This window comes from Sorex fumeus, unplaced genomic scaffold, assembly GCF_029834395.1.
Source record: "Sorex fumeus unplaced genomic scaffold, SorFum_2.1 ptg000006l, whole genome shotgun sequence".
NCBI lineage: Eukaryota > Metazoa > Chordata > Mammalia > Eulipotyphla > Soricidae > Sorex > Sorex fumeus.
The window spans coordinates 59,694,105-59,721,117 of record NW_026606063.1 but is presented as its reverse complement, the minus strand read 5'-3'; the positions used below and the strand labels follow the sequence as shown (position 1 = coordinate 59,721,117).

The 27,013-nt window shown below is 44.9% G+C and overlaps 1 protein-coding gene and 1 non-coding gene across 2 annotated transcripts in view; both read right to left on the bottom strand.

The window, feature by feature from the left end:
• MERTK (MER proto-oncogene, tyrosine kinase) overlaps positions 1 to 27,013 on the bottom strand; it is a 124,394-nt gene that overhangs the window by 48,969 nt on the left and 48,412 nt on the right. Inside the window, exons 4-6 of the mRNA XM_056128811.1 lie at positions 24,175 to 24,348; positions 6,028 to 6,114; positions 1,814 to 1,929 (exon numbers count right to left, since the gene is read on the bottom strand). Coding sequence (XP_055984786.1) covers positions 1,814 to 1,929; positions 6,028 to 6,114; positions 24,175 to 24,348 — 377 coding nt within the window. The remainder of the gene's footprint in view (positions 1 to 1,813; positions 1,930 to 6,027; positions 6,115 to 24,174; positions 24,349 to 27,013) is intronic.
• LOC130038262 (small nucleolar RNA SNORA72) lies at positions 16,661 to 16,797 on the bottom strand. The gene has a single exon (XR_008794642.1). It is a non-coding gene; the product is annotated as a small nucleolar RNA SNORA72 (small nucleolar RNA).

Below are 27,013 nucleotides of genomic sequence, written 5' to 3'. Positions count from 1 at the left end.
GGAGCGGTAATGTTTGTGCAACTCTGTGAATCTACTGCAAACCACCAACCAGCATACTTCCAATGGGTAAAGATGGTGGCAAGAGAAACAGATCTCAACAAAAGCTCCTAAAACAAGCATTTTCCCCAGGAATTTGTAGACAGAATAAGAATTCCTCATACTTATCAGTACTTGGAAGGTTTGCAAATGAAGTTGGACAAGAATTAAGCAAGGGTTACGGGTGGCAAGGGGAGGATAGAGGCTATTTTGGGGATGACCCATGTTTTCACTCCTCAGAGAAGGAACATCTGTCAGACAAGAGTGGGAGGCAAGAAGTCCAGAAAGGCTAAAATGTAGAATATTAAAAAATCCACTGACTGTGAGTACATTAAACTAGAGGGAAGTCACTTCTTTCAGTTGGGCTGGCAGGACTGGCCTGGTCAAGTGACCACGTTTTCAACTAATAAGACCAGATGTTCATGAGGCTAAAAACCAATTTCTGACACTAATGTATGATACAAAAAGTACAACGCAGAATGCCATCATGTCGTCAGCCAATGATTCACATTTTCAATGACCTCTCCGGCATGCAAGGGTTCTCGGGAGACAGGAGTGAAGGGTCTGAAGCCCTCTGTTGGGCAGGAAAGATTCCAGAACTTTAATCCGACCCAACCTCTCACTGGCTATGTGGGAAATCAGTAACAGGCGGTATAGCTACCTTTCCCCTCTACTCCCGTGAGAAAAACAGAGAAAGGTCTACATTATTTTAATTAACTAATTCATTAATTTGGGGGTGAGGGAGTTGGACTACACTCAGCGGTGCTCAGGGCTTACTCGTGGCTCTGCTAAGAGACACCCCTGGTGGAGTTCTGGGGATTATATGGGGTGCTGGGGATTGAACCAGATCAGTTGCATGAAAGATAAATGATATATCTGTTGTTTGATATCTGCAGCCTTATTTTGTTTTGATTTTCACTTGGGTCTTCCCAAGTGGTACTCTGGAGGCCCCAGACTCCTCCTGGTTCAATCTGAAGTCACCCAGATATTGCGCTGCTCAGGTACAATAGTGCTAGGGAAGACCTGGGCCACCCAAAGATGACTAGGGCGCCCCACAGTGCTTAAAGGACCATGTGGCAAGGAGACTGAACAGGGGTTGGCCAAAGGTAGGCGCCTTAACCCCTGGTTCTACCTCTCTGAGCCTGTGCCCTGCAGCTTTTCCTGGAGCCATGGGATACGGTGGTTCTTTCAGTGTGAAAGATGGCCTAGCTCATGATTGTTTGTCTGTCTTTCCTGACCACCAGCCTCAGGGGAGAAAGGCTGGGAACCACCGGGCAGCCTCAACTCCTGGCCACAAGCCAATCTTAATTTGGAGACGTGTTTTTGTACCTTAACTATGTATAACCCCGGCTTGCACTCTCAATTCGTGTTCTTCCTTGCACATGCATCTCTCTCTGCTTGCTTTTCCACTCTGGAGAAGCCCGTGTTCTCTCTTGAACACACATTCCTTTCTTTCTCTCCCCTCATGCCTTTCTAAGTAAATTTCATTCAATAATGATGATCTTGCATCACTAAAAAAAAAAAAAAAAGAATGTTTCTCATCTCATGAAGAACATTCTACATGGGTCGCAGTTTTCTTTTATCACTGGGTCCTGCACAAAAAAAGAAGCAGAATCCAGAGCTATACAGGACACAGGCTGGGCAGCCACCGAGCAGGAAGCAGGTGAGTGGAGTGTGAATGTGTGAATGGAGATGCTGAATGCCTTCAGCATCCATCCTCCCGGGTGGAGTAAAGGCAGGGAGGCCTCCAGAGAGCCCCCTCTACTCCGAGACTTACCTGGATGCTGCAGTTCCTAAGCGGGGAGAAGCCATCAAAGCCTGGGACCCAGGAGATCAGGATGCTGTGTGCAGTGCTGTTGTAGACATTGACTTCACTTGGCGGGGAGGGAATTGCTATGTAAGTGACAAAGACACACAACCCGGTTATAAGCCACGGGAGGCCATGGCAATTCAGCCAACACTTGCGTAGCAAGTCTGTTTTCTATTCTGAAGAGTGGGGAAAATAAACATGCATTTGGAAGAGAAGCATCTGGAGGAGAAGCAGTGGGGGACAGCATTAGTCTTCCGTGCACGAGTGAGCCTGGGGAGTCAGAGAGGTTGTCCCTCCTTGGCGCCCTGCTCCCGGCGGCAGCTGCCTGCTGTTCAGGCGACAGCACTGGGCGCTGGTGCTTCAGATAGAGGCAGGGGCCCTGCCTTGGTGCTGAATGGGCGGGGACCACAAAGTCTGGGAGCCAGAGCATCCTGTGCCAAGAAGAGAAGATTCCAGGAGGGCCTGTAAACACTGTGTGTGTGTGCGCAGGCGCGTAAACTAGGAGTGTTCTCAGACCAAGGAAAATAGTGAGGCCAGAGAGAAAAAATGGGGCGAAGGCATTTGTCTTACACGTATTTGACTCTGGTTTGATCCCCAGTGCCACATAGCCAGAGCACCACCACCACGTGTGAACCAAAAATCCAAACTCCCCCCACCCAACAGGTGAGAGTCAGTTCAAGCAAAGGACTCATCTATTTGCTTGGCATGGGAGAGGCAGGAGGATGTGAGGCCACAAAGAGTGTGCAATGATCCCCAATAGAACCCTGAAATGGCTGTGTGACTGTGGACAGGCCTTTCAATTAGAATTGAAGAGAGATTTGAAATGTGAGGCTATTATTTCCTGATGCGAAGCTTGATTCTTTAGTTAATAGCCATAGTCACACAAAAATGATGACTCAAAGCATTCAAGCTGGAGAGATAACCCAATGGGCTGAGTGCAAACTTTGCACGTGGGATGCCTGGGTTTGATCCCTAGCCCATGCACAGCCAAGGGTCAAGCACTGCGCAAAGCCAGGAGTAGTCCCTGAGCACCTGCAGTGTGGCCTCAAAACAAACAAACAAAAAAACAAAAAAACTAAAGAAAGATGAGTGCTGTTTTTGAGAACTTGCTCTGTGCTGGAGCTCAGTGGATTTTATTTCCCGATTACTCTATAGGCTGACCAGAGGATGGAAGCTTGAAGCCAGGGTCTGCCTCACCTGGGAGTTCTGATCCTGCTAACAGGACTCGGGGGCAAGCAAGCAAAGCAACAAGGGACCAGGGAGTCCAGTCACTGCCTGTCCAGTTCAATGCCCTCTCTAAACCCAGATCCTCTGCAGTGACAGGGCAGCACCAGCACTGCTTCATGGCACAGCAGAGGGCTGGACGGGTCACACATGGAAGAGGCCTGGGGAGGAGGGCAGGGGAGAGGAGGAGGGTGAGCAGGGGAGAGGGGAGGATGCAGGTGAGGGGGATTAGGGGAGAGGGCAGAGAAGTGGGCAGGGGAGAGGGGAGGAGGTATGGGTGGAGAAGAGGAGGGGTGGGCAGGGAGAGGAGAAGAATGGAGGGGAGGGGGATTATAGGGAAGAGGGGAGGGGAGGGGAGGTGGGCAGGGGAGAGGAGAGGAGGGGACAGGCAAGACAGAGACAAGGGAGAGCAGAATCCAGGGCAAGAGTGCCCGGCGTATTGAGCACCAAGTTAGGCCAGTAATAACAGAGACTTCCTCAGTGACTAGGAAAGAACCAGCCTCCGTTTGACTCATTTCCCTGAATAGATTGCCTGTACAATGGCCCCTGGCTCCTGCCTTTCAGATCAAACTTGGGTCACACACTGGAGAGTTACTAATAGATTTAGAAAAAGGGACTCCTGGTGGCTTGGGCACAGCATTTTAGGAAGTGACATCTCGAAATGGGATTGACTGAAAAGGAAACCTTCGTTGAGCTTTTGGGTGCAGGCCAAAATTAGAGAGGGTCTTTGAAGGATTGTTACATTTAGAGATATTTACGCATGAGAAGAGAGTCTGTACCAATGTGTACCCATTGGTGGATTCCTGAAATTCCCAGCATTTCTTTTGGAAATTGTAATAATGGGATGGGTAATGAAGGAAGGAAGTTATATAGTTCCTCCATTAATAACTTTCAATCTGCTTTTTTTTTTTTGGTCCGGTGTTGAAGCTGGAATCCTGGGCTTCATACCCGAGGAAAGTGCTCTACCATGACTCATATCCTGGTCATTGCTTTGCTCATTTTTGCCCTCCAATGAACTTTTATTTTATCTATTTATTTATTGTTTGTCTGCTTGGGTGGTGTTCTGTGCTCAGCGATTACTCCTGGCAGGCTTGGGGGACCACATGGGGTGCCAGGGATGAAACCCAGATAGGCCGCGTCAAGGCAAGTGCTCTACCCACTATATTATAACTCTGGCACTCCGATGAATCTTGAGAAAACACCTTCTCATAGTCTGCAGCTAACCGACCTACTAACCCTAAGCATTCACAACCTTTTATCCATAAACTTCTTTCATAATTTTTTTTTTTTTTACTTTTGGGTCACACCTGGCGATGTACAGGGGTTGTTCCTGGCTCTACACACAGGAATTACTCTTGGCAGTACTCAGGGGACCATATGAGATGCTGGAAATTGAATGTGGGTCGGTTGCGTGCAAGGCAAACGCCCTACCCGCTGTGCTATCGCTCCAGCCCCTTCTTTTGTAATTTGAGATTCCTACTCAACATGATCCAGCCTTTCATTCAAACATGTTCTGCTCTCCCCCTTTATATTATTTCCCCAAGGATAAAAGCAAAAGCAATATACATTCAAGATGTGTTTCTCAATACATAAATACTCATATACAAACACTCAAAAAGAAAAAGCCTGCTTGGAGGTGGGGAAGTAGCACAGTGTTCAAGTGCAGGTTTTGTGTGTTGGAGGTCCTGGATTAAGTACCACCCACACTTTTTCCTCTTGAATTTCTGTGAGAGGATAAGGATGACGAAAGGAAAAGATGATATTTACTTTTAAGGTTTTTTTTTTTTCCTTTCCAAATATTTTTGAGGGATGGGGGCACACCAGCAGTGCTCAGGGCTGACTCCTGGCTCTGTGTTCAGGGATTCCTTGTGGCAGAGCTCAGACGACTCTATGGGATACTGCGAATTGACTGGCTCAAAGTAAAAGGAGGAAAAATCAAAGTGATAAAAACCCAAGCAGCTTGCATAATCTGCGTGTGCCAGCAGGCGCGTTGAGTTTTTATTCCCATGATCTAATTTTCCGCATTTCATCATAGAATCAGTGTGCTTTTTTTTTTTCCTCTTTGGGTCATACCAGGTGATGTACAGGGGTTCCTCCTGGCTCTGCACTCAGTAATTACTCCTGGTGGTGCTCAGGGGACCATATGGAATGCTGGGAATCAAATCCAGGACAGCCGCGTGCAAGGCAAAATGCACTCGTTGTGCTATTGCTTCAGCCCCCATAGAATCAGTGTTGCAGCAGTCCTGTGATACTGATACCATTGTTTTTGTTTGTGTTGGGGCTGGAGAGAGAGTACAGGGGATTGAGGCTGCATGTGGTCCACTCCTGTTCAATCCCCAGCACCACATGTTCCCCAGAGTACCAGCAAATGTGGTCCTGGAGTTCCCCCATCCCCGAACAGTATTAAACAAGGCATCCTTGAACCTTTGTGTGCACCACTTGAGGGGCCCTCCCCCCAAAAAACTAAACTTCACAAAATTATCACATTCTATTTTTTTGCAAAAAAAAAAAATCCCCTTGGCCCCAAACCTGTGATAATTGTGTAGTGAAATATACTAAGCCTAAACAAAGGTAACTTCTTATTTAAAAAAAAAAATCAATTTTATTTTTCTTTTGGCTTTTTGGGTCACACCCAGCAATGCTCTGTGCTCAAGAATTACTCCTAGCAGTGCTCAGGGACCACATGGGATGCTGGGGATAGAACCCAGGTAGGCTGTGCACAAGACAAACACCCTCCCCGCTGTGCTATCACTCGGGTCTACAAAGTAACTTCTGTAATGATTGATCCCTCATGCAGAGGGAAACTCCAATGGCAGAAAGGTAAAGTGACTCATCCAAGGTGACAAAGGAGCCTGTGGGGAAGCCAGGGCTTAACTCAAGGCCACTAAGAACAGGCTCAGGTGGGGGCCCTTCACCAGCCCCCAGAGCACACTGGAGGGTGCTAGCCCACCACTCACCTTTGATGTTGATCTGCACCCCTTTGGACACCGTCAGCCCTTTGTCATTGTGGGCTTCGCAGCTGAAGATGGCTGCCTCGCTGAGACCTGCATGGGGAGAGGAGCAGGAGAACACTAAGAAAAATTTTTAAATTTTAAAAATTTTAAAAATTTAAAAAAAAATTTAAAGAGTACAGCAGATAGGGCATTAGCCTTGCACACAGTTGACCTGCGTTCAATCCTGACATCTCATATAGTTCCCCGAGCACCACCGGGAGTAATTCCTGAGTGCTCGGTCAGGAGTGACCCCTGAGCACTGCCAGGTGTGACCCCCCCCACTGCTGCAGAAAAAAAAGAAAAAAGGAGACATTTATATTAAATGAAAAAAGGCTGTTGTTTCAGAAGTTTAAAGACATTTAAACATAGAGATAAATATGTCAATTCATTCATTTTCAGTAGAAAGAAAGATAATTTTTGATTTCCAATTTCATTCTCCAATAATAGGAAGCAGAATGCCTAGAAAAAAAAATAAGTGACTCAGATTTGAACAGGGCATAGATGAATTAAGCTTGGAACAAAGCATTACACAAACAAAATCATGCACATATGCAGATTGATGGGATGGAAGTATGACAAAACAGAAGTCAACAGAAAGCATAATGGCCAAAGCTGGAGTAATCAGAGCAAGAAAGTAAATGAAGGACTAGCAGACTGTAGCCCAAAATGTTAATAAATATCCATGAGTCTTTATTGATATCAGTGCTGGTTGAATACATGGAGGAGGATAGGCAGAGAATTTCAAATAAATGATACGGGTTTATCAACTCCACAGTGGGTGGGGGATAATTCCCAAGGCCTTACTCATGGACAGTGCAGAGTACCTTCTGTTCAAAGAGGACAATCCAGAAAGGTAAGTGTCCAAGCGGGGAAACTGACAACACTACTTCCACCAGACAATAAAGTCAACACCAGCAGTGACCAGTAATGAGAACAGAAAGCATTCTCCACATAATGTCGAGTAAATGGCAACCCCGCTCTCCAGCCTTCCAAAAACACAGAGCCCAAGCTTAATTGTGAGAAGGACAAGAGACAGCAGAGACTCCAAGTTGTGGAGTATTTGCACTGTGAAGCAATACAAAACAACAAAGCACAGCCTCCAAAGTCACAAAGTTCTTTCCAAAACTATCGAACAATCAAGAGTTTGAGAAACTGGCACCACTAAAAAGGCTATGAAAAGGGCTGGCATGGTAGCAGAGCAGGTTGGGCATTTGCATGTGGCCAACCCGGGTTCGATTCCCAGCATCCCATATGGTCCCCCCAAGCACTGCCAGGAGTGATTCCTGAGTGCAAGCCAGGAGTAACCCCTGTGCATTGCTGGGTGTGACCCAAAAAGAATAAATAAATAAATAAATAAATAAATAAAAAGAGACTATGAAGACATGGCAACTATATCTTGGATGAAATGCTAGAGACAGTAAAAGGATACGAGGTAAGAAGTTAGGCAGTCACAATAAAGTTTGAACTTTTTTTAATAAGAATGTACGGTCCATTAATTATAACAAATACACCACATAATTAATAAAAGGAGAAAGTGTAGGGGCCGGGGTGATAGTATAGCAGGTCCAGGGCATTTGCATACGGATGACCTGGGTTCAATCCCCAGCACTCCATATGGTCTCCCAAATCCTCCCTGGAGTAATCTCTGAGCACAGAGCCAGGAGTAAGATCTGAGCATTCCCAGGTGTGGTCCTAAAACAAGCAGTGAGGGAGGAAGAGAGAGAGAGAGAGAGAGAGAGAGAGAGAGAGAGAGAGAGAGAGAGAGAGAAAGAGAGACCAGGGGGCTTTGGGAATACTCGGCATTAATTTTACAGTGTCTCCATAAATATAGCACTGTAGCACTGTCCTCCCACTGTTCATCAATTTGCTTGAGCAGGCACCAGTAAGGTCTTCATTGTGAGACTTGTTGTTACTGTGTTTGGCATATCAAATACGTCACGGGTAGCTTGCCAGGCTTTGCTGTGTGGGCGAGATACTCTCGGTAGTTTGCCGGGCTCTCCGAGAGGGCCGGAGGAATAGAACCCGGGTTGGCAGTGTGCAAGGCAAATGCCTTACCCACTGTGCTATCACTCCAGCCCTCCATAAATATAAAACTATTAAATTTTTGTCTTTATTAGTTAAAAATATTCTTATTATAGTTGTGGTTACATGATTGCAATAGTATTGATGTTTATGGCTTTGATGTACAACGTTACTACACCCCACCATGACAAAAGCACCCAAGGCCCCCACCACTGTCCCCATGTTGCCTCTAGTCCCCCTCATTATTCCCCATTTCCTCCCCACACGGCTTGGTAATCTTAGTTATGTAATCCAAGGCCAAGTACTTGTCATCGGTTGACACTGTTTGTCCCCTTGTTTGTTTTTCTACAAACCGCAGATGAGTGAGATCTAAGGCTATTTTTAAAAAGTATTGCTCAGAGCAGGAGAGAGTATACGTGGGTAGGTGCCATGCATGTAGCCAACCCCAGTTCATACCCCAGCACCGTATGTAGTTTCCCGGACACCACCACAGGTCTCTCCTGAGCACAGAGCCAAGAATAGTGCCAGAGCACCACCAGGTGTAGCTTAAATAACCAACAACCACTCCCTGGAAACGGAACAGGCCAGAGTCAGGGCACTGCCTTGCGGGACAGCCCCAAAATGTGATGAACACAATTCCCAGCACCAACACACGTGCCAAGTGCGGTCCCAGTGGCACTACTGCTTGGGACTCCCAGTGCCAGAAAAGGTCATGCTGTTTCTACTGTACCACCCAGGGTGAACAGACTCCCCTCCCTGTCTCCACACCTCCCACCCCCTACCCCAATCACTGCAACAATAAAGAGAAGAAAAGTGGAATAAAAAAAAAAGTACAGGGCATATATGAGTATAGACTCTATGCGTCTATCAGTTAAATTGAGAAATTCTCTGTCTCTGTGGCCGTAGATGTCACTGGACCCACAGCTCACATCACATGCTGGAGAGATAGTTAAGTAGATAAAATTCTTGGAAATGCGCCACCTTTTGCTTCTTGCCTGAAACACTTGTTTTTGTCTACTCATCTACTTGTGTAGGAAATTTCCCATCTGATGTTTTGAAAGTTCAAAGCTTGTTGTTAACAGAGTAGTTAAATATTTGAAAAGTCCAGGAGGAGCCAGAATCTGAGTGAAGCCAGTCAGGTGTCAACCGAGTCTGGCTGTGCCACGTGGGATGCCTGTGTGGAAAAACTGTGCCAGGGCTGGGAAGCTCAGCCCGGGACCCAGGCCTGGGAGGAATTCTAGAGAGAAAAAATGCAAATCTGATCCATTTCATGCTGGCACTTTTCCTGGTATATCGCATGTGCCCAGAAAACTAGTGCTGATGAGATTTTGTTCTTTTCCATCTAGATTGAGGTTGGCCTTCTGCTGCTTCAAAGGGAAAAAAGAACCTCCACATCCAGCTGTCCCAGCTCTGCAGCAGCCTTTATTTCTCTAGAAGAACATTATGTGAGTATATGCAAGAGACTGTGGGTGTTTTAATTTTCCTTTTTTTCCTTTTGGCTTTTGGGCCACATCTAGCAGTGCTCAGGACTTACTCCTGGCTTTGTGCTTAAAGATCTTTCTTAGAGAAAACAAAAGGGAATGCCCCGCCACAGGGGTGGGGTGGGATGGGGGGAATGGGGGGTTGGGAGGGATACTGGAAGCATTGGAGGTAGAAAATGGGCACTGGTGGAGGGATGGGTACTCAATCATTGTATAACTGAAACCCAAGCACAAAAAATTGTAAGTCTAAAACTGTACCTCATGGTGTTTCACTAATAAAATTTTTTTAAAAAGAAATAAAATTCAAGCATTATTATGTTATTTAATAGATAAAAAAAAGATCTTTCTTAGCAGGCTCAGTGGACCATATGGAGTTTTGGGATTGAACCTGGGTCAGCAGTGCCAAGCAAAAACCCTACTTGCTATGTTTTGGGACCCAGGTTTTAAAATTTTTTTTGGGGGGGGGATGTCACACCTAGTGATACTCAGGGGTTACTCCTGGCTCTGCATTCAGGAATTGCTTCTGGCAGTGCTCAGGGGACCATATGGGATGCCAGGGATTAGAACCAAGGTTTACCATGTGCAAGGCAAATGCTCTACCCGCTGTATCGCTCTGGCTCCTGTTTTAAGTTTTTAAGGTGAGAAGTAATTCCCTCAGTGTGGAGGGAAATATGCTGGACTGTTGAAGTAAATTCTTTGGACAATTTCAAGCGCTAAGAGATTAAAATTCTAGGTTGGTGCCATCCCTCTTCAAGTCTCAGTCATTTCCCCTCAAGTGAGAGCTGAATGCAGGCCGCATACCCATGTCGTGACCAGAGAACACGTATTTCACTGAAAGGAACATGTATCAGGCCACAGTTCCATGGGTGAACTTCACAGCAACTTCAGGAGTCGGTGTGGCTAAGGAGCATTCCTCCCAAAGAATGGTGTGTAGCGTCTCATGCATTTTAAAGTTTGCACCTTTAAAATCTTTATACTCGGGGCTGGAGAGATAGCACAGCGGGTAGGGCGTTTGCCTTGCACGTGGCCGACCCGGGTTCAATTCCCAGCATCCCATATGGTCCCCTGAGTACCGCCAGGAGTAACTCCTGAGTGCAGAGCCAGGAGTAACCCCTGTGCATCGCCAGGTGTGACCCCAAAAAAGCAAAAAATAAATAAATAAAAAATAAAATAAATAAAATCTTTATACTTTAGGGTCCAGAGAGATAGTACAGTGGGTAAAGCATTTGCCTTGCATGCAGTATACTCAGGTTTGATTCCTCCACCCCGTAGAGCCCTCTGGACCTGCCACGAGTGATTCTGGAATGCAGTGCCAGTAAGCCCTGAGCACTGCTGAGGGTAACCCAAAGCCCCACGGAAAAAAATCGTTATACTTTAAATCACTACCAAAAAAAAAAAAAAAAAGCAATTTCAGGTACCCTGAATGGCTTGATTGTTTTATTGCCTTTGCTTGTACTCAGGGCTTATTCCTGGCTTGGTGCTCAGGGATCACCCCTGGTGGTGCTTAGGAGACCATATATGATGCCAGGAATCAAACCTAGGTTTGCTGTCTGCAAGGTAAGTGCCTTACCTGCTGTACTCTCTTTCCAGTTCTATCCTGATGTTTCAGGTAAAATTTCCAAACAGCAATGTGCTTCAATTGATGGAGCATATGCCTAACATATGTGAGACCCTGGTTTGATCCTTGTATGGCCATATGGCCCCCAAGGGTCCTAGGAGTCCCCAACAAGACTAGGTATGGTCTCCACAAAAGAGTAATCAAGTAACAAATAACAAGTAAAGCAGTGTAAAGTAAAACTGCCTGAATGGTGTATGTGATATCTATACCATCGTGGTCAATGGGGACTGGGATCCCTTTCTGGGATAATCCTCACCCATCATTAAGAAATGAACTGTGCTGAGTGACTTCCCCTGTAGCGCTGCATCTCATTCTGTGTCTAAAGCCCTTAACTAATCGCCCTCTGAATTTTTTTTCTTTTTCTATTTTGGCTTTTGGGATCATATCCAGCGATGCACTGGGGTTACTTCTGGCTCTGTACTCAGGAATAACTCTTGGCAGTGCTTAGTGGACCATATGGGATTCTGGGGATCAAACCTGGGTCAGTTGCATGCAGGCAAATGCCCTGCCCACTGTACTATTGCTCCAGCCCCTTCCTCTGAAATTTCTCGGTAGCCAAATGCACCAATACACTGCAATTAGAAACAAGGTTCTTCTTGGTCATCTTCACAATTATTGGTAGGGCACAAAGGATTGGAACAACGCATAAAATTCTTATATGTAGAATGTGATATTTCACTGGCAGGGCAGTGCCTTCACTGTACAACCTTTGGAATTTGCTATGTGGAGTTCTGGAAATTTCCTGAACTTGAAACAAGAGAAAAGAGCAGCAAATTTCAGAACATGGCAAGGAGAGACCACTGGGAATCCCAAAGGTCTTCCTCAGGGGTCCCCAATGTGGAAATTCATGTTGCAGTCATCACAAGGTGTTGGGCTGGGATGTGGTTCTGTAGTACAGTTCATGCCTCACATGAGTAAGGCGCCAGGTTTGAATCACAACACCACACACCAAAAGGGATATGATTTTTCCTTTCTCCTCCATGCTTTCATGAATGTGTAGTGGAATTTTCTAGAGGCTGGGCAATGTGTGATGAGGTCATTAGCTCAATTAACTATTGAGGTATGTGCATGTGTATCCTTGGATCTTAAGTTTTCATTTCTAATTCAGAACATCTCAATAGATGCAATTCACATAAACAAAAAATAGCTGGGCTCTCAACTTCTAAGGTCTAAAGGGATGTTGACAGTAGAGCTTTTGGTAACTTATGTCCCATGACTCAGGCTAAATCAAAGAGGAGCCTTGCAAGCAAGAGATTTTGAGTTTGAACTTCAGTGCGGCTCATATGAGCCCAGCACAGTCCTGATGCTCTCCCCCTGGGACTGCTGGCACCACAGCAGAGTGTGAGGTCTCTGGAGCACTACAGTGAAGGATGTGCAAGTAGATCCACTAGAGAGGGGTGATCCCTCAGGGTGCCACAAGCAAACATGCTTATAATTCCCATCACTGCAAAAACAGGTAAGTCAACGAAGGACTCTTTAGGAAGGGAGGGGTGCCAGGGAAGCAGGCGGTGACTTCTGGACTCTGGACACCTTTTCCGACAGGGATTTCAGGGAAGAAGAAGGCAACAAGGGCTGACTCTGGTTTCACAGTCAGACCTGGGTGATTCACTCCAGCATCACCTTTGGCCCCTGGAACATTCAGGTCCTTCATGAGATCCCATTCACATTGGCGTTACTTGCAAAGACTGGCTTCTATTTAAAACATTTCACTCTGTGGCAGGGTATTCCCTTGGGAGGGATACTGGGACCCGTGGTGGTGGAAAATGGGCACTGGTGGAGGGATGGGTGTTTTATCATTGTATAATTGAAACCCAAGCACAAAAATTTGTAAATCAACAACTGTACCTCATGGTGTTTCACTAATAAAAATTAAAAAAATTTTTTTCGCTCTGGCCCAGACAGTAGTACAGGGAGTTTTGAGACAACTACTATGTATGTACCTAAGCACATAAATATCAGAAAGCAAGTAAATAATAAAATTTAATCAACTAAAAACAGTCATGTGTTGGGCTGGAGCAATAGCACAGTGGGTAGGGCTTTTACCTTGCACTCGACTAACCCAGGTTCAATTCCCAGCATCCCATATGTCCCCTGAGCACCACCAAGGGTAATCCCTGAGTGTAGAGCCAGGAGTAACCCCTGTGCATCACTCGGTGTGACCCAAAAAGCAAAAAAACAAAAACAAAAATAGTCATGTGACATCAATTACTCTTGCCAAAACCTCTGAGGACAAACTGCACATCACATTGCCAAACAGCCGTGAGGGGAAGTGTGAGCCTGCCACCAAACAGGGGGTGGACTGAGTTCACTGAGACTCTTATCTACTTAGAGGTCCTGTACAAGATGGGGGACCCATGGTCCTTGGTTCTGCAAGTTTTGTCAAGGCTGAGAGTGGACCTGCTTATCCTGGGCCATGATCTCAGGGTGAGCAGGAAGCTGAAATTCCTCTCTGGGTTCCTTTCCAAAGCATATATATGTTCAGGAAAATAGTCTGTAGCAAATTCTCTGCACAAGTTTCCCCACAGCATTTCCAGACGTGGCAAAAATACCTACTTACTACAAAAGCTCTTCCCAGGGGCCAAGGTTTTCCCTAGGTCACAGAGATGCCAGTCAAGTGAGGTTGTAGCTGGTTCACTGTCCCCAAAACTACCCAGGTGCTGGGTGGCAAACACTCTTCAGCACTTATTGGTACCGGCTTCCAAACTAGAAAGTCACTTATAAGCCTGTTGGAGTAAAGCCACTTGACACAAGTAATGCAGGCTCCCTCTGCCTCTCCTTGTGACAACTATCACCCCACTGGAGAAGAATCTGAGATTTCACAGCCCAAACACTTGTGGAGAAAATCCGCCCCGGGTGCCCCAGCCATCTGAGCCCCATAGAAACTTGCATGGATACCTCCAAGCCCCTAAACTCTATGAACTCACATCTCTAATTCTTGGTATGTTTCACACTCCTCATTTAAAAAAAAGTCTTAATTGAGATTCTGTTGTTTACAATATTTTAATAATGGTTTCTCATATGCACATAATTCCAGCATCACACCCATCACCAGTGTAGCCCCTACTCTCCCAAGGACCCTAACACCTCTCCCTCCAACCCCCCTGGAACTCAGTTGTGTGGATCTCCCATTGGGTTGCCTTTGACCCTTTGTTGCTCCTTTGCTGAGTATCTTAGTCTCACGTATGACAGAAATGGTTCTATATCTGTCCCTTTCCTTCTGACGAACTTTACTCAGCATGATATCCTCTACTTTCATCCATGTTACTAAAAATTGCTAAAAATTGCATGATTTTTTTTCTTTCTTATGGTTGCATACTTTCACACCCCCTCTTGCTCGGCCCTCTGTTGATTTACAAAAAGCCTCTGCCACAAGGTCTGAAAGATATTTTAAGGAACATTCAGTAATGGGAGGTTTCCTGAAGGGAAGGACTGTCTCAGATGCTGAGGAAGCAACTTCTCAGAGGACAGTTTAGGACAATTCTTTGAGTTCTGGACTCAGCTAATTATTTTTCCATGTCCCCAGAACTCCTTCATTTTTCTACCCAAAGAAGTAATAGAAGAATACCCTGTCTACATGAGAGAGCCCATTATTTTGGAACCCATTCTCTTCCAGAATTTATTCACTCAACCAATATTTATGGAATATTTACTGTGTGCCATTTTGGGATACAGTCAAGAACCAACCAGAATCTCTGTCCTGGCTGAGCTCATAATTCATGGTGGGAAATGTGCAAGAGATAAAAACCGTAACTGACAGCAAAGTGCATGCTCTAACAGAAGTTAACTGGTACCGGGCTCCTTCTAAAGCGAAAAGAGTGGGCAAGAAGTGAACTGTGATTTTAAATTCAGGGACCAGAGGTAGCTTCTAGGTACATACGTTCTCCTATGCCAAGGAGGGTCTTGGGGTAAGAAAGTAGGCCTAAGTCTACACTGGGGAGTGAGGAAAGGGTCCAGGAAGAGTATCAAGTGATTGCACCAAGTCTTCTGCCTTTGAGTCGTTAAGAAACCTGCATTTCCAAGAAAGCCAGCCTGCTGGGAGTGATGTTTTGTTAGAATCACTCCAGCTGTCCTGTGACACCACATCGGGGGCAAGTATATTCATATATGCTTCTCATCTACCACATCTAGGGCAAGTAGATTCATATATGCTTCTAATCTAAAAAAAATGCCACAGCTTAAAAATTAAAAGAAATAAAATTAAATAAAAAAATGCCACAGCTATGAGGCTCATAGAGAGAACACGGGGGAGAATTAGAAGTGAGAATACAATTTCTAGTTATAATAATATATCATTATAGAATATAGAATATATTGAATAGAATACACATAGAATGGAATTTCTTGTTATTACTATTGGTATTGTTATCATAATGAGTATCAGGAACAATATCCAAATAGGTAAAGGTAAAGGCCCTCCCGTTGATCGTCGATTTGCTCGAGCGGGCCCAGTAACGTCTCCATTGGAGACTTTGTTGTTACTGTGTCTGGCATATCGAATACTCTCGGTAGCTTGCCGGGCTCTCCGAATATCCAAATAACTAAATAGAATTTAGCTTAATTTCTTTCTAAATGGGAATTTAAATATTACTACTACTATTATTTTGGCGGGCCTCCCAAGAGATGCTCAGAGACCCAGGGTCCATCCTGGTCATTTTTGGTCAACCAGGCCTGAGGTTCAGTGTGGTCAGGAATGACTGAGACCAGCTGGCAAGGCTTTTGGGCCTCCAGGACTGCTACCAATGATGCTCAGGGTACCATGTGGTGCTGGGGATCAAAATGAGATTGGTCGGGGCTGGAGAGATAGCACAGCGGGTAGGGTGTTTGCCTTGCATGCAGCCGACCTGGGTTTGATTCCCAGCATTCTATATGGTCCCCTGAGTACCGCTAGGAGTAATTCCTGAGTGCAGAGCCAGGAGTAATCCCTGTGCTGTGCATCACCAGGTGTGAACCAAAAAGCAAAAAAAAAAAAAAAAAAAAAAGGAGATTGGTCACATATAAGGTAAGTGCCTTAACCTTGTACTAGATCCAGTCCTTGAATATTTTTAAACAAAAAATTAGCCTACATCCACAATTCATAATAGAAAAAATAGCATGAAGGTGTGAGTTAATTACACATAAAATGTTTTTACAACATTAGTATTTAAATTACTTCCATGGACCGTACCAATGGCTTTACATTGATAATTTTACTGACTTTCCTAAATTAAAAAAAAAAGTCACTGCTGTTATCCTTAACCTATTTTATATAAAGAAACTTCCTGGGACAAACAATGGTGGAGTAATATTAGTCTATATGTCCACGTAAGGGCTGTTAACTGCTGAGTGATAATATATTTCACCAATAAATGCCATGCAGCAAAAGCTTTTTGTAGTTTTGCTCTTTTTTTGGGACTCAGATTTGTTGATGACAAAACTAAAAGTACTTTGTTTATAAATAAAAACAACAATTTTGTTTCAGAATCACTTTCCCTCCTTAATTTATCATCAACATTTCTAAAATCAGACCTAGGAGTAGTAAAGAATTAGGTCTGGGGACACAATCATGGTCTTATTATAATAAATGTTTAGCCTACTCCAATTATTACAAAATCAGAACAGCGAGAATACTCAGAGTCAGAATCACTTTTGATTTACAAGAGCTTGCAGAAATAATATAGAGTCCCAGAACTATCTCTTACCCGGCTTCCTTGAGTGGTTTGAATTTACAATCATCGTTCATGATCCAGAATATGATAAGTGCCAGGAAAATAACTTTGGTACAATATTATTAGCTCAAATGCAGACCTTATGTCTCCAGTTTTTTTTTTTAATTTTTTTACTTAGTTCGGGGAACATCTAGTTTTGTGGGATTTTACTACAGATAGAGATTTGTGAATTATATAGGTACACAACTGTTTCATCACCAAAAAAGAGACTATTCCTTTGAGGACAACCTGACCATATCTTGTCCCTGGTAAGACTGGCACTGGGCCTTAATGACTCTGAGGATGTTTGTCAAGGGACTCATACAGCACATAACCTTTGAAATTGATTTTGTTGACTCAGAATAACAAAGTGCTTTTTTGCTCGCATCTCTTCCTGACTGCTCTGACATCACAGGGGAAACAAGTCTTGCTATCAGAAGGGAAAAGTCTATGACTTTCCTGCTCACAATAGGCTTGCTCAAAGCCCGCTCAACAATTGGGGCTATTTAGACCATGTCCCTACTTAGCATTTTCCAAGAAAGGATTGGAAAGTTTCACAGGAGGTCACGGGAAGACAGAATGGCATCGTCCTGCAAACACTCATGGCTTGACATTCGCACGTGATGTACTTGGTCACAAAGTCCCCAACTCTGTCTCAGGTCAGATCATCCTCAGCACCTAACTAAGCACCCCAAACAGGAACTTTGAGAAAAAGCTCAAGTGAAGTGTAGAAATGCAGTGTCCAATCAAAACACTAGTCCGTAACTGTTTTTTCACAAGCTCACAAATGCTACTAAGCTCTTTTAGAAAACCGAGGAAGTGGGAATACTTTCCAGTGAGTTTTATGAGATCAACAATGCCCTAACACCCACAATGGCCATGTCAGGAATGGAAACGCAGCCAATTTTCCTCATGCACATTGTATAATAACCCCTTTGGCTGGCTTGTGTCCCCTTCGATTTCCTGAGTAATGACACTGACTTTACTATGCAAACAAGGTGACTCATGGCAGGGCTCGGAATGGGGAGGGGTTAGCAGAAGTGCCAACCACGGGAATAGATGGTTCGTCTTTCAGCCCTATGATATTAACCTACTCACTACACACTTCGGGGAGGGGTTAGGAGTCTGGGGGTGGTGCCCAAACATAGACTGGTGATTTAATCAGTCACTCCAGCACTCATCCTTTTGCAATAAAACTGAAATTGTTATGTTTAATAACTTTTTCTAGATTCTGGTGACTTCTAGCAAATTATTGAACTGGTTAGGGTGAGAGGAATGTCTAAATGTATAGGCAGTCACTAAGAAGTGCAGAGGACCCTGTCTTCTCCTCTCTCCTCGACTTTTGGTTGGTATTTGAAGTGGTACACTTTGTCCTTAACTTGTGGGGTTTATATGAGCTCTGGGTAGTTAGCATCAGATTGAACCGCTGTACAACGATAAATCCCAGATTGAAGGTGAAACAGAATAAACAAGTGGAAAACTCATTAACTAAATATCAGTAAATCACAAATTCACCATCATGGCCAAGTCCTTTAGCTCAGGAATGCAAAATCGCCTTCACATTTGAAAATAAAACCAATTTGTTTTCCATAGTAAGAGATTAAAGGAGAAGCATGATCATCTCAGTTGATGTAGAAAATGAATTTTAGAAATTTGACCCCCATCATAATAAAATCTAAAAATGAGGCTGGAGAGATAGTACAGTGAGAAAGGCACTTGTCTGGCAAGTGGTCAACCGGTGTTTGATCCCCAGGACTACATATGGTCTCCTGAGCCCCAGCAGGAGTGATCCCTGAGCAGAGCCAGGAGTCAGAAGTAAGCCCTGAGCCCTACTGGTGTGTCCTGAAAAACAAGAAAAATTAATAAATAAAACTAAAAATATCAGCAAACTGGGGAATGGGAAGAAATGTATTCAACCAAATGAAGGTTTGTATAAAAACCCCACTGCTTAATCTTATTGGATAATTTTAAGTGTTACAGCTGAGAATTGTAACATCCTTTCCCCATCACTTTTATTCAGCATCATACTACACATCCTGGCCAGTGAAATACAAAAGAGAACAGAGATAAGAAGCTAAAGCTTGAGGACTGGAGAGGTAGTACAGGAGGGAAGGTGCTTGCCTTGCATGTGGCTGATCCCATTTCCATACCCTGGCTCCACATAAAATCCCTTGAGCACTATCAGGAGTGACCCCTGAGCCAGATGTCAGTAATAAGCCCCTAGCACAGCTAGCTGTGTCCCACCCTCACTCCCCCCCAAAACTCCCAAAGGACTGAAAAGGTAGAAGTAAAGTTGTCTTATTTGCAGGTAACACTGAAAATCCAAGTACTCTACAACAATACTGTACCACTGTCCTCCCATTGTTCATTGATTTGCTTGCACGGTCACCAGTAACGTCTCCATGTCTCCATTGTGAGACTTGCTGTTACTGTTTTTGGCATATTGAATATGCCACAGAGAGCTTGCCAGGCTCTGCCGTGCGGGATACTCTCGGTAGCTTGCCGGGTTCTCCAAGAGATAAGGAGAAATCGAACCCGGGTCGGCTGCGTGCAAGGCAAACGCCCTCCCCACTGAGCTATCGCTCCAGCCCACAACAATACAAGCTCTTAGATCAAATAATTGAATTTAGCAAGATTTTAGGACATAAGATCAATGTAAAAAAAGACATTTATTTTCTATATTTTAATTGTAAACAGATATAAAAGGAAATTCAATATACTATTTACTAGTATCAAAACATCAAACACTTAAAAATTAATTCAGGGGCCAGAGAGATAGTACAGTGTACATAGTACTTACACATACAACTGGCCTTAGTTTGATCCCCAACATCTCATATGGTCACCCAAGTCCCACAAGGAGTGATTCCTGAGTACAAGCCCGGAGTAACCCCTAAGCAATGCCAGGTGTAACCCCCAAACAAATTCCCCTAGAGAAGTAGAGGAATTATGTTTATGGACTGAAAAATCTTATTATGATTAAGATATCATACATTGATCTTTAAATCTAAAGAAGTTAAAACAAAATAACAGCACATTTTTGGAGTTAAAATTGGAAATTTGATCCTAAAATCTGTATGGGAATTGGCAAAAGTTCTAAAATGACATAAAAAAGACAATATACTTGTTAGTAAGTACCAGAGAAGATGCTGAAAATCTTTTCTAAATTGCATATAAAATTGACATAAGGAAAATAACCTGCAATATGAAACCATAAAAATCTCCCATTTCAGGCCGGAGCGATAACACAGCGGGTAGAGTGTTTGCCTTGCACGCAGCCGATCTGGGTTCGATCCTCAGCATCCCATATGGTCCCCCCAAGCACCGCCAGGAGTAATTTCTGAGTGCTGAGCCAGGAATAACCCCTGAGCATTGCTGGGTGTGAGCCAAAAAAAAAAAAAAAAACCCCAAAAACCTCCCATTTTGGCGTCCCAGATCGGGGTGGGTGAGACCCCTCCATACCTCAAGGAACCCAGCCCTGGCAGCCAAAAACCTCCAGAACTCAACCACCACCATGGTCATGGCCACTCTCCACATGCTCGGGCCAAGCTTCACTCATGAGTGAAATGTTCCTGGACACTTCAAAGGATACACCCTACCTACACTCCAAGAGTACCACACCACATTTGATGGGGTTCAAAGTAGGAGGCAATCAATCATAGAGGGAAATATTATATATATATATATACATACATACATACATATATATATATAAGGGCTAGAGCGATAGCACAGTGGTAGGACGTTCGCCTTACAAGCGACCAACATGGCCGACCCGAGTTCGATTCCTCCGCCCCTCTCGGAGAGCCCAGCAAGCTACCGAGAGTATTCGATATGCCAGACACAGTAACAACAAAAGTCTCCAATGGAGACGTTACTGGGCCCGCTCGAGCAAATCGACGATCAACGGGAGGCCTCCTTTACCTTTACCTTATATATATATAAAGCACACAAGGCTTAACCTTTAACAACATGTCAGTGAAGGGCTTAATGGCCCCTGGGTGAAATACAACAATCTTCACACTCTTTCCTCTAAGGATACTTTTTTGTAGCATTTTCAGTGTTTTTTCACAACAAAAAATACAAAATATATTATTTTGGTTCTGCTTTGGGGCAGGGATTGGGGTTTGGGATGGAAACATCCGAAATATGATGGTGGTAAGGTGTAATGGTGGTGGAATTGGTGTCTGAATATTAAATGTAATCAAATATTGTGAACCACTTTTAGAAAATAAAATCATTTTTTTAAAAAATCTTTCATTTCTCATTTATTGGATTGTCTGAAGTAGAAAAGATTAACCTACAACCCAGCAGATCCTTCCCTAGATATTTATCCAAGATTAAGTTAAAATACATGTCCTCTAAAAGATTTGCATGCCCATAGTCAAGGCTGTTTTATTTACAGTAGCCAAATGCCATAAACAACCCAGTGTTCACCAAATGAATGGATAAAGAAAATATAGCATGTTCATACAACACAGCTCAATAGAAATATGAAATGAGAGACTATTGATACACACAGCACAGATAAATCTCAAACTCAGCACACTGGACACAAATGAACCGAGACTCTATCATTTTAAGAGGAAGAACTGGGAAAACAAACTGATGACCATAGATGTTGGAACTATGCTGACTATGGGATATAGGGACCAATGGGAGGGAACCAAAAGGGACTTTCCTGAGGTGAAGATGTCATCCACCATCTTGACTGAGGTGGTGACTGGCTGTCTGTTTTTTTGTTTTTATTTGGTTTATGGTCAGACCTGGCGGTGCTCAGGACTTACTTCTGGCTCTGTTCTCAAAGGTCACACTTCTGGAGGGGCTCGAGGACCATATGGGATGCTGGGGACTGAACCCTGGGTCAGCCATGTGCAAGGCAAGTGTCCTACCCTGACTCCAGCCCTGACTGTGTACTTCTATCAAAACTCATGGGGTCGGGGTATGGGACAAGTTAGGGGAATGTGAAGAGATATTATAAGGGTTAAGGAATTTGTCTTGCATGCAGTCAAGGTGGGTTTGATCTTTGGTACCACATATGGCCTCCCAAGTCTCTCTAAGAGTGACCCCTGAGCACAGAGCCAGGAATAAGCCCTGAGTACTGCCAGGTATGGCCCAATAACAATAGCAACCATAAAACCCTTAAATAGACTGCATTTAATTGTATATCTATTTTATCACAATAATAATAATAATTTAAAAAAAGCAGCTTTATAGGACTTCAGAGCAACCGTTCTAGAGAAGGAGCCTAGCTTTTTTTTTTTTTCTTTTTTATTAGTGAAAAACCATGAGGCACAGTTATAGGCCCACAAATTTTGTGCTTGGGGAAACGGAGCCTAGCTTTTTAAACTGACTTTGAGCAAAGAAGTCACAGATCAACAACCTCTTATGGGAATTCAGAGAAAACTCTGTTAAAGGCAGAGAAAACCATAACACTTCCATTGGAGCTGGGGCTTAGAAAAGTGATTCAAAGGCCCTTCCTTGGGGTGGCACTCGTGCTGACCTGTTCTGGCCATAAAAACTCAGGGAATGCTCCTGTGAGTCAGAGGACAGAGTCCTTACTCTGCTCTGAGCAGAGACTTTCTAAGAAGTGAGATGAGACTAAACAAACAAGCTGATGATGGCCTGTGGTCAGTGCAAGAGGGTGGAACCTAGGGCAGGGAGGACCCACAGAGCCAGAGAGTAACTGGGAAAGGCCTCTTCGAAGTGACGTTGAGTCAGGCTCAGGACTGAGGGGCAGTGAAACATTCTAGACAGCAGAGGTCAAGGATCCTGAGGCAGGAAGGAAGGCAATGTGCCTGCAGAGACGCTGGGCTGGCCGTACAGTGGGTCCAGGCAGGGAGGAGGCTAGCTTAGGGAGAGAGCCGAGGCAGCAGGGGCAGGAGGGACTGTGAGTGGGACAATGGGAACTACTGCAGGAAGGTGACATGTGGCCCAAGGGAGCAGGGACCAGGGTTGGACAAGGCTGTAAGCCAAGAAACCAGCGTGGTACTGGCCCCACTGGTAGGGGCATGTGTCAGGGCCCTGCGGCAGAGAGGGAAGAAAGGCAGACATCATACCTACTGTTGAAACATGGCGAACTGGGGTTGCTGATGCAACGGGAAAAGGGGGAAAAGGGGGGAAAGGAAGGGTGGGCGAGACAATGCAAAGCATGTGTCTTTTTATTTTTGGTCGACTGGTTTGTGTTATTTTTTTGTTGTTGTTTGTGCCACACTTAGCTGTGGTCACTTAGCTGTGCTTACTCCTGGCTCTGTGCTCAGAGATCACTCCTGGTGGGGCTCAAGGTATACCATATGGGGTGATGGGGATCAAACCCAGGTCGGTTGCATGCTAGATAAGCCCAGTCCTGGTTGTACTATCTCTCCTCATCTCCAAACCCCCAAGCAAGGCAACTGTCTCAATCCCTGTATTATCTCTCCAACCCAACACTTTCTTTCTTTTTTTTTCCCTTTTTTGGGTCACACCCAGCAATGCACAGGGGTTACTCCTGGCTCTTCACTCAGGAATTACTCCTGGTGGTGCTTGGGGAACCATATGGGATGCTGGGAATCGAACCCAGGTTGGCCGCGTGCAAGGCAAATGTTCTACCTGCCATGCTATCGCTCCAGCCCCACCAACACAAAACTTTCTCTGTAAGATCTCTTAGTACCCAGCAAGTGGCAATGTTAAGGATGCACAAGATACAAGAGTCTGAGTTGAAACTCAGGAGGTCTGGGCTGGAGATACAAAGTTCTCGGCCATTGCTACAAACACAATATTGAAGTACTGAAGTCAGAGGGAGTTGGGTGCAGGGAAGGAAGTGCCACAGCGTAAAAGGAAGTGGTTGTGGGGCTAAGGCAGAGCACCAACATGCAGGCCATGAGTCTGAGACCCAGGACTGCCCATACACCAAGGACACACCCAGTGGCACTGCCATTATATGGTTCCCGACACCACAACCACAAGTGTTTGACTCCAGCACATTGCAACAAAAGGGTGAAACTACCCACTCCCCGACACACACACACACACACATACCTACCCACGCCCCAGTGAGCACCACAACCTCCAAATCATTGCAAGAACAAAAGGAAGGGAAGGAGAAAAAAATTTAAATTAGGAGTAATAAATTTAGAAAAACATACATATGGGTCAGGAAGCCACTGGTAGAGCATATTTCCAGACGTGTGAGACCTTGGTTCAATCCTGGGCACTGCACACCCCCTCCCTGCTGCCCTGCTAGGCGTGACGCTGGCAGGCTGTGGAACAAGGCTTCTCCTGCCAGGACTCAGCTACCAGTCAGGAGGTGCACACAGCTGTGACTTACCGGGAACCGTGAGAACTGAGAGCGATTTTTCAGGCAATTCGTTCACCCGCTTGCTGTTCTGAATCCAGAAAATATTGACGGGCTCAGGTGGGCCCTCTGCCTGACACGTGAGGTTGAAGGCCGTGTTCTTGGTGACATTTAGGCTCTCAGGCTGGCGAATAAAGTGTGGCAGTCCTATAGAGAAAAAACAGCTAAGTGAAAGAATGTTGGAGGCCCACAGCCAGGCAAGCCCTTGAGGGGTGAGGAAAGTGTCACTTTAACTTGACTGTAGATTGTTTTGATTTTGTTCTGTTTATGGGTCACACCCAGTGTCACTTGGGAACCACTCCAGGCTTGGTGCTTAGGGGTCACTAATCAAGGGACCAAACCTGGAACTTCTACATGCAAAGCATCAACTCAGCCTGAGGGGCCATCTGCACAGCCCTAGATTTTTTTAAATGTACCACTTCAGGCTTGAAATGGTCAGTTTCCACCTTCTAAAACTCAGGTAAGAAAGAAAAAAAAAAAAGAAATTCTCATCAGTGGAGCTGCAACTGGCTTTCTAGGACACTAACCATAGCGGTTTGTGGGGATGATTCAGAACTGGTTCCACCAGACAGGAGGCCTGGCAATTCCAAATTCAGGGGGCTATTAAGCTCTGGGGAAAGGCTGGCAGACTTCCAGTCTACACACTAGGAAATAAATTAAAAACAAAGCCACCAAACAGGTCTGGAGGAAAAGTCGATGGCATGTGAAACATTAAGGCTGCTGAGGATGAATATTTCAATCTGTGCATTGCATGGGTGCAGGTGGGAGACATTCTTCAAGGTTCAAGCTAATGAATGCAGTTAGTGGTCACACAAGTACCATCCTGAGATCTCCCACTATAAATCAAGAATCAAGGCGATTTAGGAAAGGGACATTCAGAAAATCCCAGAGAAAGCCAGTTGGTGCATATCTGGGACAGGTGCCAAAAATTTAACAGGTTTACTTAAATGTCCTTGGGCATTCAAATAGTGTTCACCGGGGACTGGGAACTCTCAGATGGGTTCCAGCAGGCATAATTTTTTAAAGCTTCAAAACGCTTTGTTTTATTTTTATTTCTTTTAATTAGAATCCGCTGGAACCCAAAGTGGTTCTGCATTTTGCTAGGATTCTGAAAAGTTAAACAACTCTTCAAACTCCTCAAAGTATTTTTCCCCCTAAATACAGGAATCCTAAATACAGAAATACAGGAATTCTCCCCCAATCCCAGCTGATGCTAACAAAAAGCTGAGACACTAGCTATCCAACCTGGAGGAGCCCCTGCAAAATTCAGAAAGATTTCTGTGGGGACGGGAATGGGACAAAGAGAGGGAAGGGGTGATGTTGTCTCTCTCAGCAGATTGTGTGGGTATCAGGTCCAAGAGTTCACAGAGATTGCACAGTGATGCCAGAGAGACAATATAGCGGTTAAATAAGTTTTCCTGTCACGTGGCCAAGCTGGCTTTGATTTGTAAAGCATCCCCTGGGTCCTGCTAGAAGTGACCCTTGAGCACCAAGGCAGGAGTAAGCCCTGAGCATAGTAGCCAGGTGTGCACCCAATAACCAATCCCAGCAAAGAACACATAGCAGAGAAGCCTTTTCATGGGAGATGCTTCTAGTCAAACTTTCCTAAAAAAGCTAATTGCTGGCCCCTAAGCCTAAGATGAGGAGGGTCAGGAGGAAGAAGAAAAGGGTGTTTCATTTCCCAGTGGCCCTGGGTTGACAGTCTTTTTGTCAGGCCCTGCCAATGCAGACCCAGGCCGCCAAGTCCAAGCCCTGGGCTGACCTGGGCTGGCTCTCTGTTGCCTCCACTCATGTGCTCCACCCAGGATCAGGTGCCTGGGGCAGAGATGTCTTGTCTGATGCCCCATTTCTCACCTTCACCAAGGCACTCCAGCCCCATCCCCTCACCCCCCTGCCACCTGCTTCCCCCCACCCCATCTTGTCATTCATACACCAAACAGTACCCCTGACCATTCCCAGATGAAAAATGTCACAGATAAACTGCTGAGTCAGCTAGGGATGCCACCCAGCTTTCTGTTCTCACGTGCAACATAGGTTAGGCAGGAAAGCGCCAAGTAACAATAAATCTCCACCTGACAGGTACATGCTATCTGGTGCCAGCACTGAGAATGGGGTAATGAAATGCATAAAAAGTCTTCGCTGTTTTTCTTTTGTTTTTTTCTTTTTTTTAGGGTTGGAGCGGTAGCACAGTGGGTAGGGCGTTTGCCTTGCACGCAGCCAACCTGGGTTTGATTCTTCCTTCTCTCTCGGAGAGCCTGTTAAGCTACTGAGAGTATCCCACCTGCATGGCAGAGCCTGGCAAGCTCCCCGTGGTATATTCAATATGCCAAAAACAGCAACAACAGGTCTCACAATGGAGACGTTACTGGTACCCACTTGAGAAAATCGATGAACAATGGGAGGACAGTGCTACAAGTTTTTCTTTTGATGGGTAAGTAACTTGAGTTCAAGAAAATCTTAATATCCTAGAGCAGAGCTAAAACTTTGGGTTGAGTTCATTTAATTATCACCTAAATTTTATAAAGAGGGTCCCCTTCCCTCACTCTTGCACAATTTTCATGCTTGTGAAGCTGCAGGCTTCAGATACAGAATTCTAAACTGGCACCCCACCCTGGGAAGAGGTCACAGGAAGCAATTCGCACAGGCTTAAAAAGCCAGCCTGTGGCAGGACCAGAGATTAGTAAGGAAGGTAGGGTGCTTGTCTTGCATGCAGCTGATCTAGGTTGAACCCTGCTACCACATATAGTCCTCCTGAAAACCTGCCAGGACTAATTCCTGAGTACAGAGCCAGGAGTAAGCCCTGAGCACAGTT